Genomic DNA, 15338 nt, shown 5'->3' on the forward strand with positions numbered 1-15338 from the left:
CCTGGACATGCTGGAAGCTTGTCCAGGTCTCTTTGTAGTCATGAAGGTCAGGGAAGGGCAAAGAAGACCACAGACAGAGTACAGTGGACCCTCAACCAATGATGGCATCGTCTAACGTTAAATCCGACTAGCGATACATTTTAGCGCAAAAAATTTGCCTCGAGTAGTGCTAAACAACTCGACCAACACGATTCGTTCCGTCTGAGACGCGTCCACTTGTGGCCAGTGTTTACAAGCCAGCCAGCCACCGCGGTCCCATCCAAACACACAATTGGAACATTTCATATTATCACAGCGTTTTTAGTGATTGCACCTGCAAAAGAAGTCACCATGGGCCCCAAGAAAGCTTCTAGTGACAACCCTACAGTAAAAAGGGTGAGAATTACTATGGACATGAAGAAAGAGATCATTGCTAAGTATGAAAGTGGAGCGTGTGTCTCCGAGCTGGCCAGGTTGTACACAAAACCCCAATCAACCATCGCTACTATTGTGGCCAAGAAAACGGCAATCAAGGAAGCTGTTCTTGCCAAAGGTGCAACTATGTTTTTGAAACTGAGATTGTAAGTGATAGAAGATACTGAGAGACTGTTATTGGTGTGGATAAACGAAAAACAGATCGCAGGAGATAGCATCTCTCAAGCGATCATATGTGAAAAGGCTAGGAAGTTGCAATAGGATTTAATTAGAAAAATGCCTGCAACTAGTGGTGATGTGAGTGAATTTAAGGCCAGCAAAGGTTGGTTTGAGAGATTTAAGAATCGTAGTGGCATAGTGTAATAAAGCATGGTGAGGCTGCCAGTTTGGACCAAAAAGCAGCTGAAAAATATGTGCAGGAATTCAAGGAGTACACAGACAGTGAAGAATTAAAACCTGAACAAGTGTTTAATTGTGACACTGACAATGTTATGAAATGCTTTAGGAATGTCATAAAGGAACGGGAGGTACAGGCCTCTATGGACAGATATGTTGTGCGACAGAGGTCCAGTGACTCTCAAGCTGGTCCTAGTGGCATTAAAAGAAGAAGGGAAGTAACCCCAGAAAAGGCCTTGACACCTCAAGTCCTAATGGAAGGGGATTCCCCTTCTAAACACTAACACCATCCACAGTCTCCCCTCCTCCCATCCCATCAATCATCACCAGATCTTCAATAAAGGTAAGTGTCATGCAATTGTACACGTCTTCTTCAGTTTGTGTGTATTAAAATTAATATTTCATGTGGTAAAATTTTTTTTTTCAATACTTTTGGGTGTCTTGCACGGATTAATTTGATTTCCATTATTTCTAATGGGGAAAATTAACTCGACTAACGATAATTTCAATTAACGAAGAGCTCTCAGGAACAGATTAATATCGTTGGTCGAGGGTCCACTGTATAGGCTAGGTGGCCAAAGACTGCAAACCCCACTCAAGGAAAAAGGATCATGGGGTGAGTATAATACCAAGCACATCTCCTGAGGCACACATCAACCAAATAACTGCTGCAGCATATGGGCACCTGGCAAACCTGAGAATAGTGTTCCGGTACCTCAGTAAGGAATAGTTCAAGACTCTGTACACTGTGTACATTAGGCCCATACTGGAGTATGCAGCACCAGTTTGCAACCCACACCTGGTCAAGCATGTCAAGAAATTAGATGAAGTGCAAAGGTTTGCAACAAGGCTAGTTCCAGAGCTAAATGAAATGTCCTATAAAGATAGGCTAAGGTAAATCAGCCTGACGACACTGGAGGACAGGAGGGTTAGGGAAGACATGATAACGACATACAAAATACTACAAGGAATTGGCAAGGTGGACAGAGACAGGATGTTCCAGAGATGGGACACAGAAACAAGGGGTCACAATTGGAAGATGAAGACTCAAATGAGTCAGACAGATGTTAGGAAGTATTTCTTTAGTCACATAGTTGTCAGGAAGTGGAAAAGTCTGGCAAGTGATGTAGTGAAGGCAGGAATCATACATAGTTTTAAGACGAGGTATGATAAAGCTCATAGAGCAGGGAAAGGACCTAGTAGTGATCAGTGAAGAGGTGGGGCCAGGAGCTATGTGTCAAACCCTGCAACCACAAATAGGTGAGTACACACACACACACACACACACACACACACACAAAGAAGACCGCAGACACAATATAGTTTAGATGGCCAAAGACTGCAAACCTCACTCAAGGAAAAAGATCTGGGGGTGAGTATAACACCGAGCATATCTCCTGAGGCGCACATCAATCAGATAACTGCTGCAGCATACGGGCGCCTGGCAAACCTATGGATAGCGTTCCGATACCTCAGCAAGGATTCGTTCAAGACTCTGTGTACCATTTACGTCAGGCCCATACTGGAGTATGCAGCACCAGTTTGGAATTCACACCTAGTCAAGCACGTCAAGAAATTAGAGAAGGTGCAAAGGTTTGCAACAAGACTAGTCCCAGAGCTACGGGGATTGTCCTACGAAGAAAGGTTGAGGGAAATCGGCCTGACGACACTGGAGGACAGGAGGGTCAGGGGAGACATGATAACAACATAAAATACTGCGCGGAATAGACAAGGTGGACAAAGACGGGATGTTCCAGAGATGGGACACAGACACAAGAGGTCACAATTGGAAGTTGAAGACTCAGATGAATCAAAGGGATGTTAGGAAGTATTTCTTCAGTCATAGAGTAGTCAGGCCGTGGAATAGCCTAGAAAGTGACGTAGTGGAGGCGGGAACCATACATAGTTTTAAGGCGAGGTATGATAAAGCTCATGGGGCAGGGAGAGAGAGGACCTAGTAGCAATCAGTGAAGAGGCAGGGCCAGGAGCTATGACTCGACCCCTGCAACCACAAATAGGTGAGTACAAATAGGTGAGTACACACACACACACACACACACACACACACACACACCAAAAAAGGTAAATATATAATGTATGGTTAAAAATAAAACTATAAAATAACACTAGAGACCATTCTATGTTCTTACATTGTCTGTCCTTGTTCAGTAGTCTTCACAAGAGCCTGGAGCATAGTTGCACTATCTTTGTAACCTGCAGCATCCATCCTGTTCCAAAGAAAGGCTATTTTAAGTCCCAGAGACAAAACATATCCTAATCATTTTCAAAGCAATTAGTATACTAAAACTTATATTTTACTAATACATACACATGTATTTGTTTCTGATCCTACAATACTCTTATAGTTCAAAATAAATGTTTTAAGACTTGATATACAGTAGTTCATTTTAATCCCATAATTCTTAAAATTTCTAGGTAGTAGGTTGGTAGACAGCAACCGCCTAGGGAGGTACTACCGTCCTGCCAAGTGAGTGTAAAACAAAAGCCTGTAATTGTTTTACATGATAGGATTGCTGGTGTCCATTTTTCTGTCTCATAAATATGCAAGGTTTCACGTACTTCTTGCTACTCCTACTCACACTTAGGTCACACCACACATACATGTACAAGCATATATATACACACCCCTCTGGGTTTTCTTCTATTTTCTTACTAGTTCTTGTTCTTGTTTATTTTCTCTTACCTCCATGGGGAAGTGGAACAGAATTCTTCCTCCTGTAAGCCATGCGTGTTGTAAGAGGTGACTAAAATGCCGGGAGCAAGGGGCTAGTAACCTCTTCTCCTGTATATAATACTAAATGTAAAAGGAGAAACTTTCGTTTTTCCTTTTGGGCCACCCTGCCTCGGTGGGATATAGCCGGTGTGTTGAAAGAAAGAATTCTTAAAATTTCTAGGTAGTAGGTTGGTAGACAGCAACCGCCCAGGAAGGAACTACCATTCTGCCAAGTGAGTGTAAAATGGAAACCTGTAATTGTTTTACATTATGGTAGGATTGTTGGTGTCTTTTCTGTCTCAAACATGCGAAATTTCAGGTACGTCTTGCTACTTCTACTAACACTTAGATCACACTGCACATGCATGTACAAGCATATATAAACACATACCTCTGGGTTTTCTTCTGTTTCTTTACTAGTCTTGTTCTTGTTTATTTCCTCTTATCTCCATGGGGAAGTGGAACAGAATTCTTCCTCCATAAGCCATGTATGTCATAAGAGGTGATTAAAATGCCGGGAGCAAGGGGCTAGTAACCCCGTCTCCTGTATAAATTACTGAATTTAAAAAGAGAAACTTTCATTTTCCTTTTTAGGTCATACATTCCCCCCTCCCTCAGTGGGATACACCTGCTTTCTTTCAATACTGCTCCTTCTGTAGCTCAAGATCTCTCTTTTCCATCCAAATACATAACCTTTTCATTCATAACATTAACAATCATTTCTTTATCTATATTACATTCATACACATTAAAAAAAAAGCTTTAAAACTTCCCTCTTTCTCTTATTAAATTATGAAAATAATTATACAGTATTAAAAAAAGTGCTATATCATCAAAAGTAAGTTTATTTAGGTACAGGTCCACATAGGTACAATTATCATTTTATCATACATAGGAACATGTGTAAATTACCTAGGATAACCCAAAAATGTCAAAGTATACCTGGAGCAGTAATCCCGCTAGAATTTTCGAAGTGTATATAAGCATGTATCTCTCCCGCTTGCATTCTAGGGAGTACAGGTTTAGGAACTTCAAGCGTTCCCAGTAACTGAGGTGTTTTTTTGCAGTTATGTGTGCCATGAAGGTTCGATGTACATTTTCTAGGTCAGCAATTTCACCTGTCTTGAAAGGTGCTGATAGTGTGCAGCAATATTCCAGCCTAAACAGAACAAGCGACCTGAATGTAATGTCATCATGGGCTTGGCATCCCTAGTTTTGAAGGTTCTCATTATCCATCTTGTCTTTTTCTAGCAGATGCGACTGATACAATGTTATGGTCTTTGAAGGTGAGATCCTCTGACATGATCACTCCCAGGTCTTTTACATTAGTTTTTTGCCCTATTTTGTGGTTGGAATTTGTTTTATACTCTGATGTAGTTTTAATTTCCTCACGTTTTCCACATCGGAGTACATAATTGAAATTTCTCATCACTGAACTTCACATTGTTTTCTGCTGCCCATTTAAAAATTTGGTTGATGTCCGCCTGGAGTCTTGCAGCGTCTTCAATGGAGGACACTGTCATGCAAATTCAAGTGTCATCTGCAAAGGAAGACACAGTGTTGTGGCTTATATCCGTCTATGTCAGATATGAGGATAAGGAACAAGATGGGAGCAAGTACTGTGCTTTGTGGAACAGAGCTTTTCACCGTAGCCGCCTCAGACTTTACTCCGTTTACTACTACTCTGTGTTCTATTTGTTAGGAAATTATAGATCTATCTACCAACTTTTCCTGTTATTCCTTTATCACACATTTTGTGCGCTATTACACCATGGTCACATTTGTCAAAGACTTTTACAAAGTCTGTGTATATTACATTTGCATTCTGTTTGTCTTCTAGAGTATCCAGGACCTTGTCATAGTGGTCCAGTAGTTGGGACAGACAGGAGCAACCTGCTCTAAACCCATGCTCCCCTGGGTTGTGTAACTGATAGGTAACTAGACAGGTGGCGATCTTGCTTCTTAGAACCCTTTCAAATATTTTTATTATATGGGACGTTAGCACTATTGGTCTGTAGTTCTTTGCTACTGCTTTACTGCCCCCTTTGTGGAGTGGGGCTATGTCTGTCATTTTTAGAAGTTGTGGGATGACCCGTGCCCATGCCCCCTTTCCATAGGATGCTTAATCCTTTCAGGGTCAAGAGGCCCTCTTCTAAACTCGTTCCCAGGGTCGAAAATTTTTCGGAAAAAAAAAAAAAAAAAAATTCTTATGAAATGATAGAGAATCTTTTCCCGATCATAACGACACCAAAACTATGAAATTTGATGGAAAACTTACGGAAATATGCTCTCGCGAAGTTAGCGGTCTCGACGATGTTTACACATTGGCGATTTCGCCCACTTTGAGCCCTATTTTCGGCCAATTCCTGTGTACTAGTCGATAAAAAATCATATTTATTTCGCTACAACTCCATTTTTTCTATCGAATGAGTACAAGAAACCACCCATTTACCAATTTCAACTATCCAATAAAGTGGTTAGAAATTGGCAATTTTGCCAATTTCACACAAATTTCAGAAGATGCCAATTTCCAAATAGGGTCCAAAATAAACAAGACTGACATTCCTGGCACTAAAATAACAAGTTCTCTGTTTGTTAGTCACATCCCCAGGCCCATCTTACATTTCTTTTGTTTTCCAGTTTGAATTTTCATTCTCACAAAAATAGAAGATTTACTGTTATACAGACTACTGCATTAGTGTAGAAATGGTATAAATAATATGGGTGCACTTGTGAAAGAATATTAGACTCACCAGTTGATGTGTATTGGATGCTTGGCATGATTTATTTACTTTTGAACTTTGGTAAAAATCGAACATTTCTGCTACTTTGAGCTCAATTTCAAGGTACTTTTCATTGTGAAACCAATCAAAATCATGTCAGTTTCTGTAATATGTCTTCCATTCTATAAAATGAGACCAGGAAAACTAGAATACAACCATAAATGCCATACGAAAATACAGTGCAAAGTCGTTGTATCAATCCAAAAACACGTTTTTTTCCTCATTACGCACTGTGTGCTGCAGAATTTTTCTTATACTGCGCACACTGACCACATAGACCCATTCTTTCATATGTAGGCCTACCAGCTTTCTCTCGCTAGATTTGAAGGCACTAGAATTTAGGTGTTCTAGTAAGTCAATAACTCTGGTGCATAAGCCGTACTAGTACGTCGGAAACCCTGAAAGGATTAAAGCACGTGATAAGGGCTTCCTGCAGTTCTTGATGAACACGGAGTTCCATGAGTCTGGGCCTGGGGCAGAGTGCATGGGCATGTCATTTATTACCTTTTCAAAGTCATTTGGCATCAGGATAATATCAGATAGGTGTGTGTCTACCAAATTCTCTCTCTCTCTCTCACATGAAGTTCATTTAGGTCTTCGACTCTCAGTCTGGTTAGCAGCTCGCTAAAAACTGAGTCATATTGGGACTTGAGCAGCTCTCTCATTCCCTTGCTGTCATCTGTGTAGGACCCATCCCGTTTAAGTAGGGGGCCCAATACTAAATGTTGTTCTTGACTTGGATTTGACATAAGAAATACTTTGGGTTTCTTTCAATTTCATTTATGGCTTTTAGTTCTTCCCGCGTTTCTTGACTCGGTAAGATTCCTTTAGCTTTAGTTCGATGTTTGCTATTTCTCTGACCAGTGTCTCCCTAAGTATTGCAGATATATTGGCTTCTTTTAGCTGCTCTGTTATTCTTTGCCTTTGCCTGTATAGAGAGCACCTTTCTCTTTCTAGTTTACATCTTTTCCTCCTTTTCCATGCCTTGAGCATACCTCGAGTGCCACAGAGTTAATTTGTTCTAGACATAGGTTGGGATCCATGTTGCTTAGGCTATCTTCCCAGTTTATAACATTTAAGACTTGGTTTACTTGGTCCCACCTAATGTTTTTGTTACTGAAGTTGAATTTGGTGAAGGCTCCCTCGTGACTGATCACATTTAGTCGGTTTGGGGCCCCACGCATACATGTCTGAACCTCTATTATGTTGTGATCTGAGTACGTATATTGTTTTTGATTATATGGTGACATTTTGTATCAGATCATCGTTAGTGAAGATGAGATCCAGTGCATTCTTCAATTTTGTTGGCTCTATTATTTGCTGGTTTAAGGTGAATTTGGTGCAGAGATTTAACCCTTAAACTGTTCAAACGTACATTTACGTTCGCTCGCGTAGCACTCCGAACGTAGAGCTATGGCTTTTTTACATGCTTTCTAATGGAGAAAATCAAGGTTGGAGCACTACACACGTAAACATAGATCTACATTTGGATAGTTTAATTGTTAAAAGCTTATGTGTGTGTGCGTTTTCATCTGAGCTGCCCCCTGGTGTTATCTCTGCTGCAACATTATTTGCTATATTCCTCCATTTTAGGTGCCTTAGGTTGAAATCCTCCAGGAGCAAGATGCTGGGGGCAGAAGCTGCAAGATTTTCCAGACAGTGATCCATTTTCAAAAGCTGCTCCTGGAATTGTTGGGATGTTGCACCCAGAGGCACAATTGCATACAACCACAATGACCAGATTTTGGTTCTCGATCCTTACTGTTAAAACTTCAACCACATCATTTGAAGCATTTAGTAGGTCCAAGCATACAAGTTACTGATATACAGGCCAACCCCTCCCCCCACCCCCATTTTTGCCTGTTCACTCTGTCGCATCTGAATAGGTTGTAACCCAGGACCCATATTTCATTGTCCAAGTGATCCTTTATGCGAATCTCTGTGAAAAATGCAAACATTGCGTTCAACTCTGTAAGCATTTCACAGATGAAAGGTATTTTGTTGTTCGCTGCTGGCTTTAGACCCTGCATATTTTTTTTTTTTTTTTTTTTTTTCAACAAGTTGGTCGTCTCCCACCGAGGCAGGGTGACCCAAAAAAGAAAGAAAATCCCCAAAAAGAAAATACTTTCATCATTCAACACTTTCACCACACTCACACATTATCACTGCTTTTGCAGAGGTGTTCAGAATACAACAGTTTAGAAGCATATACGTATAAAGATACACAACATATCCCTCCAAACTGCCAATATCCCAAACCCCTCCTTTAAAGTGCAGGCATTGTACTTCCCATTTCCAGGACTCAAGTCCGACTATAAGAAAATAACCGGTTTCCCTGAATCCCTTCACTAAATATTACCCTGCTCACACTCCAACAGATTGTCAGGTCCCAAGTATCATTCGTCTCCATTCACTCCTATCTAACACGCTCATGCACGCTTGCTGGAAGTCCAAGCCCCTCGCCCACAAAACCTCCTTTACCCCCTCTTTCCAACCCTGCATATTTGCAAAGATGAATGTCATCAGATTGGTGGTATGGGGGGGGGGAGGTCTTTTTACCTGGCACTAATATCTGTTGTTTTGGAGTGGAGGCCATCAACTGTGATTCCACTCCAGAAATGATCAGAGTTGGTGTATGATTTCTGCCATTTCCTGCCAGCCTTTTTCCTTCCTGGTGCTAAAAGACCTCTCTCTGGAGTGGCTGTGGTTACCCAGGTTTTCCCATGGTTTGGATGTTTTGTATCTTCTTATCTTGATTTATTGCCACTGGGGACATACTTACAGTGGAACCTTGGTTTTATTCTTATTTTATTATCACACCGGCCGATTCCCACCAAGGCAGGGTGGCCCGAAAAAGAAAAACTTTCACCATCATTCACTCCATCACTGTCTTGCCAGAAGGGTGCTTTACACTACAGTTTTTAAACCTTGGTACACAAGCTTAATTCATTCCAGAATGCTGTTCGAGTCATGATCTGTTCAAGTACTGAACAAACTTTTCTCAACCAATTTCCTTTTTGGTTGGCTGTTATCACTAATCTTCGCAGGCCCCATGGTAACTTGTTTATACAATACAAAAAAAAAAAAACACCAAAAAATGCAAAGAAACAAGAAACAGTTTACAGCAAAGTTCTGGCAGGTTGTGTTTGTTTGGTCGAGTGCTGAGTAAACGGTTGACTACAGAGCGATTTTTTATACAAAACTGAATACCGAACTGTTCGAGTAGGAAGCTGTTTGGCTACCAAGGTTCCACTGTATTTTCATTGGGGTCTATTATCTGATAAGAAACTAAAAAAAAATTTACCAAGCATTTTTTTTAACCCTTAAACTGTCCAAACAGATCTACGTTCACATGCGTAGTGCTCCAAAAGTAGATCTACTTTTTTTTACATATTTTCAAATACAACAACAACAACAAAAAAAAAAACTTCAAAAGTTTTTTTACACGTTTTCAAATGTAAAAAAAAGATCTACATTTTTTTTACATACTTTCAAATGTTGAAAAAACGTAGAACTACGTTTGGACAGTTTAAGGGTTAATGTGATACTCAACATAGGGACCCCAATGGAAATAAATCCTTTTTAGTTGTATGATTCAAACATGAATGCAAGGTAGAGGACTTGTATACACAGTAAAACTTTTGCATGATGTTGACTTAATGAAATAAAACAAAACCCTTAGAGAAACTGCACCTGGGATAGCACTTCATTCTCTCTGAAGTATTTTCTTCATATGATACAGAAACACAAATTTAATGTTTTAAAACATCATGAATCATTAAAAGGAGGGTTATAATATTTTGCAGCACATTTAATACCGTGGAAATACTGCAGTCATTCAGTTTCTTGTCGTTTAGTTAAGTAAAATTAAATAAAAATTCGTACAGAAGCACTGTTGGTTTTCTTCTGGCTTGGAAAACCTACCTTAACCATAAATAAAAAAATATCTGAAGATTGAGACACTTATGCAGCATATGGGAATCTTTATTCAGGAAACGTTTCGCCACACAGTGGCTTCATCAGTCCAATACAAAGAGGAAGGCGTAAGGAGAGGAGGAGAATGAGGTAATCAGTCCCTCAACCTGGAGTCGATGTGTTCAGTCCATCAAGATTGATGGACTGAACACATCGACTCCAGGTTGAGGGACTGATTACCTCATTCTCCTCCTCTCCTTACGCCTTCCTCTTTGTATTGGACTGATGAAGCCACTGTGTGGCGAAACGTTTCCTGAATAAAGATTCCCATATGCTGCATAAGTGTCTCAATCTTCAACTTGTCGGTTTTTCAAACCATTCATCACAAAAAAATATCTGTTATTTAATTTGAAGTTAAGGATGACAGTTTTGTACACTGCAACTTCATACATAGTAGATTTCCTCTATTAGTGATAATTTTGTACACTCACAAAAGATATTTTTTAACTACTATACTGTGCAGTACTGTATAGCAGTACATAAAAAATACTGCATGCTCATTCTTTTATTCTGATAACATGGCCACCCAGTTACTGATTCAGTAAATATCAAATTTGGAAACAACACTCGGTCATGAGGGATTATACTAAACATTTAACCCGTAAACGGTCCAAACGTATATATACGTTTTTTCAACATTTGAAAGTATATAAAAAAAGTAATCTTCTTTTTGTTTTTTTACATTTGAAAATGTGTAAAGAAACTTTGATCTACTTTTTTTTTTTTGTTATACAGTGTATTTGAAAATATGTAAAAAAAAACGTAGATCTACTTTTGTAGCACTACACATGTGAACGTAGATCTGCTTGGACCGTTTACGGGTTAACGGTTAAAACCTAGAATATTTACATGAATTCACTTAAAAGACAACGATTTTGAAGTCTATTAACCCAGGATAACTCAAAACAGCTAAGCTGTGTAACTAATTTCCATCGGGGTCCGTTGGTTCTTTTCCCCAAGATAGGACCCACAGCCAATGATTAACACCCAAGTAACTACTGTACATACTGTTAAATGAACAGAGACAACACATTTTAGAGGACATGCCAATAAGTCTCACTTGCCCCAGGATTGAATACCAGTCTTTGGTCAAAATTTTAATACGTAATTCTTTCCTTCCACTCCAGATACTGCAATCATGCCAATTATAAAATTAATTTATGTAATGTTAACATAAGATTTGTTTGGATTATTAACCCATTTTAGCCCAAAATTTTATCCACACAGGATAACCCAATGAAGTCAGAGCATCATCCACGTCTCTTATTTCCAATGACGTGTTCTGTGACCTAGTAGGCAATGCTTTCGCTTCACATGCTGAATATCTTTGGTTTGATCCCCGGCAAGGGTGGAAAAGTTGGACGTATTTCATTATCCAGTCGCCTAGCAAGCAAGTAGGTACTGTACCTGGGTGTTAGTTGACTAGTGTGGGTCACATCCTGGGGAACAAGACTGAGGACCCATTGGAAATAAGACAGACAGCCCCTCGAAGACGCACTGCCTTTTTTGGGTTATCCTCGAGGCTAACACTCCAGGGTAAAAAATCCGAACAAAATCTTATCTCATATCTGTCCTTAAGTCTTGTCCCTCAGGATGCAACCCACAACAGTCGGCTAATACCCAGGACCTACTTACTACTAGGCAAACAGGAACAGCAGGTAAGCAAACCACGGTACAAGCGGGGATTGAACTCGTGGTGACCGAGTCGTAAAACTCCAGACCGACGCGTTATCCAGCTGGCCCAGTGGCTAACACAACGGTTTGGAGTTCAATCCCCGCCCGTACCATGATTTTTCTGCAATCGTGTCATTATGATTTCTTGAGTCAGGAACAGCAAGTGTAAGGAAACATGCCCAACATTTCCACCCGCACTGGGGACTGAACCACAGATACTCAATATGAGGCGTGTGTGCTGCCAACACAACTGAGCTTTTGTCTTGAGGCATTTAACTGAGTGCACAAATAATCTCAAACTGTTAACAGCTTCAACTATAGTTGGCAAAAATAGTAACTGAAATCATATACAGTTAAACATATGCCTAAATAAGATACAAAACATGAGGACCTGAATTCAGATTTAGATATTTTTAGCAAAAAAGTTACAACAGTAATATATAGGGTAGCAATGTAGGCATAATGCACACAGTATTTTACAAAGACCTTATTTTACTTGGCATCTTGGGCAATGGAAATATGTAGGTTACACTGTCCTAGGTACAATCTGCATAATGTATTTTTTTTGTGTCCATAGCATGTCTGTGCACTCTGTATTTCCACCTTTCTCACTACACACACCTCTACTAGTTTTACCACATTTTTGATCTAAAATCTGCACTTGATATTGCAAACTATTATACTACACGAACTAGCCAAAATGAATATTGGTGGTAGCCTACTCTGCTGGATAATAGGATACCTGTCAAATAGAGTATCCTCTGTCCTCTACCAAGGCTTTAAAAGTGAGTCTAAAGAAATGTCCCTAGGTACACTGCCAGGAGGAGTTCTCAGTCCCATGCTATTTAATGTTCTGATTAATGCTCTCCTAAATGCTCTACCTGCCTCACCTAAACATACATGTATAGCTGCAAGCTATGCTGATGACATCATGATCAATACAACAGGGCATAAGAAAATGAGTACCATTCTTAATGAAGTTCAAGTACAGTGGGCCCTCGGCCAACGATGGCATCGTCTAACATTAAATCCGACTAGCGATACATTTTAACACAAAAATTTTGCCTCGACTAGCGCTAAAAAACTCAACCAACACGATTCGTTCCGTTCGAGACGCGTCCACTTTTTGCCTGAGCGCGCCTCACTTGTCCCGTGGGTGCCAGTGTTCACAAGCCAGCCAGCCACCGCGGTCCCATCCAAACATACAATTGGAACATTTCATATTATCACAGCGTTTTTAGTGATTGCACCTGCAAAATAAGTCACAATGGGCCCCAAGAAAGCTTCTAGTGCCAACCCTACAGCAAAAAGGGTGAGAATTACTATGGATATGAAGAAAGAGATTAAGGAAATGTGTGCAATGTGGGTTGAAGTGCAAACCTTTATGGATGAAAATCACCCTTACACAGCTATTGCAAGCCGTGCTGGTGACTATTACAATGATAATGTTGTGAACCACTTTAGACAAATCATAAAGGAACGGGAGGTACAGGTCTCTATGGACAGATATGTTGTGCAACAGAGGTCCAGTGACTCTCAAGCTGGTCCTAGTGGCATTAAAAGAAGAAGGGAAGTAACCCTGGAAAAGGACTTGACACCTCAAGTCCTAATGGAAGGGGATTCCCCTTCTAAACACTAACACCATCCACACTCTCCCCTCCTCCCATCCCATCAATCATCACCAGATCTTCAATAAGGTTAAGTGTCATGTAATTGTACATGTCTTCTTCAGTTTGTGTGTATTAAAATTAATATTTCATGTGGTAAAATTTTGTTTTTTAAATACTTTGGGGCATCTTGCACGGATTAATTTGATTTCCATTATTTCTTATGGGGAAAATTAACTCGACTAACGATAATTTTGACTAACGATGAGCTCTCAGGAACAGATTTATATCGTTGGTCGAGGGCCCACTGTAATTTGTAATCGACTAGGCCTCAAAATAACTTCCTCTAAAACAAAGATATTAACAAGCAAACGACATCCCCGACCCATCTATTTGCAGAGTGAGAACATTAGCTACGTTGAAACTTACAGATACCTTGGTGTAGATGTACCCTTTAACCCTTAACCTTTTGAGGGTCTGTGCCATAGATCTACGGCTTTACATTGAGGGTCCAAACCGCAGATCTACATCATGAGCTCAGCTCACTCTGATAAGCTATAAGCGGTAAATTTTGGCCTAGATATGAGAGAATACATCTATGTGGTATGTGTGCACCACATAAAACAAATCCTGCAGCACATAGTGCATAATGAGAGAAAACAAACTGAGACCGTAATTTTCGATTAAAACAGTGACTTTGCAGTGTTTTTTCATGTTTTTTTTTATAGCTGTATTTGCGATTTCTTGGTCTCATTTGATAAAATGAAGGATATATTACAGAAATAGAGATGATTTTGATTGGTTTTAGTACTGAAAATGGCTTGAAGCTGAGCGCAAAGTAGCGGAAATGTTAAATTTTTGCCGATGTTCAAGAGTAAACAAATGACCTCACACGTCTAATACACGCCAGCTGGTGGGTCTAATATACATTCACAAATGTGGTGATATTATTTATACAATTATTACAATACTGCATAACATTAAATCTTCTATTTTTGGGTTTGAATAAAAATTAATTATGTGAATAAAAAATCAAATGGAATTCATTAGCAAAGCCTGAAAATGTAACTAATGAACAGAAGAAATGTTAGTTTAGTGCCAGGAATGCCTACATTGTTTATTCTGGACCCTATTTTGAAATTGGAGTATTTTGAATTCTGCATAAAATTGGCCAAATTACCGATTTCTGATCACTTTATTTTGTAGTTGAAACAGTTGACTTGGCGAATTCTTGTGCTCAATCGATAGAATAGAAGTGAAATAGCTAAGAATTTGGTCAACTGGAATAATGTAATTGGCCTAAAATGGAAGTCAAAGTCGGCATAATCGCCAAAGCATAAATATCACTTGACACATCAAAATTCGTGAGAGCATAATTTCATCAATTTTCCATAAAATTTCATACTTTTGCTTTATTACCTTCAGAAAAAGGTTCTCTACCATTTCATAGGAAAAAATTAAATTATTGTTTGAAAATTCTTGGACACTGGTGCACACTTTGAAATTTGGCCTCTGGACCCTGAAAGGGTTAAACTGTCCAAACGTAGATCTACGTTCACGTGCGTAGCGCTCCGAACGTAGATCTACATTTTTTTCACATGCTTTCAAATGGAGAAAATAAAGGTTGGAGCACTACACAAGTAAACTTAGATCTATGTTTGGACAGTTTAAGGGTTAGTAAATCCACTATACCACAACTAAATAAGAAATGCAATGATAGGCTAAATGCTATCAAAGCTGTTGCTGGTTACAACC

General features: G+C 39.6%; 1 protein-coding gene across 1 annotated transcript in view; it reads right to left on the bottom strand.

Annotated features, from left to right (window-relative positions):
- Positions 1 to 15338, bottom strand: part of LOC128697683 (enhancer of mRNA-decapping protein 4) — a 154604-nt gene that overhangs the window by 134135 nt on the left and 5131 nt on the right. Inside the window, exon 2 of the mRNA XM_070099709.1 lies at positions 2961 to 3038. Coding sequence (XP_069955810.1) covers positions 2961 to 3037 — 77 coding nt within the window. The 5' untranslated portion in view covers position 3038. The remainder of the gene's footprint in view (positions 1 to 2960; positions 3039 to 15338) is intronic.

The sequence above is a fragment of the Cherax quadricarinatus genome, chromosome 68 (genome assembly GCF_038502225.1).
Source record: "Cherax quadricarinatus isolate ZL_2023a chromosome 68, ASM3850222v1, whole genome shotgun sequence".
NCBI lineage: Eukaryota > Metazoa > Arthropoda > Malacostraca > Decapoda > Parastacidae > Cherax > Cherax quadricarinatus.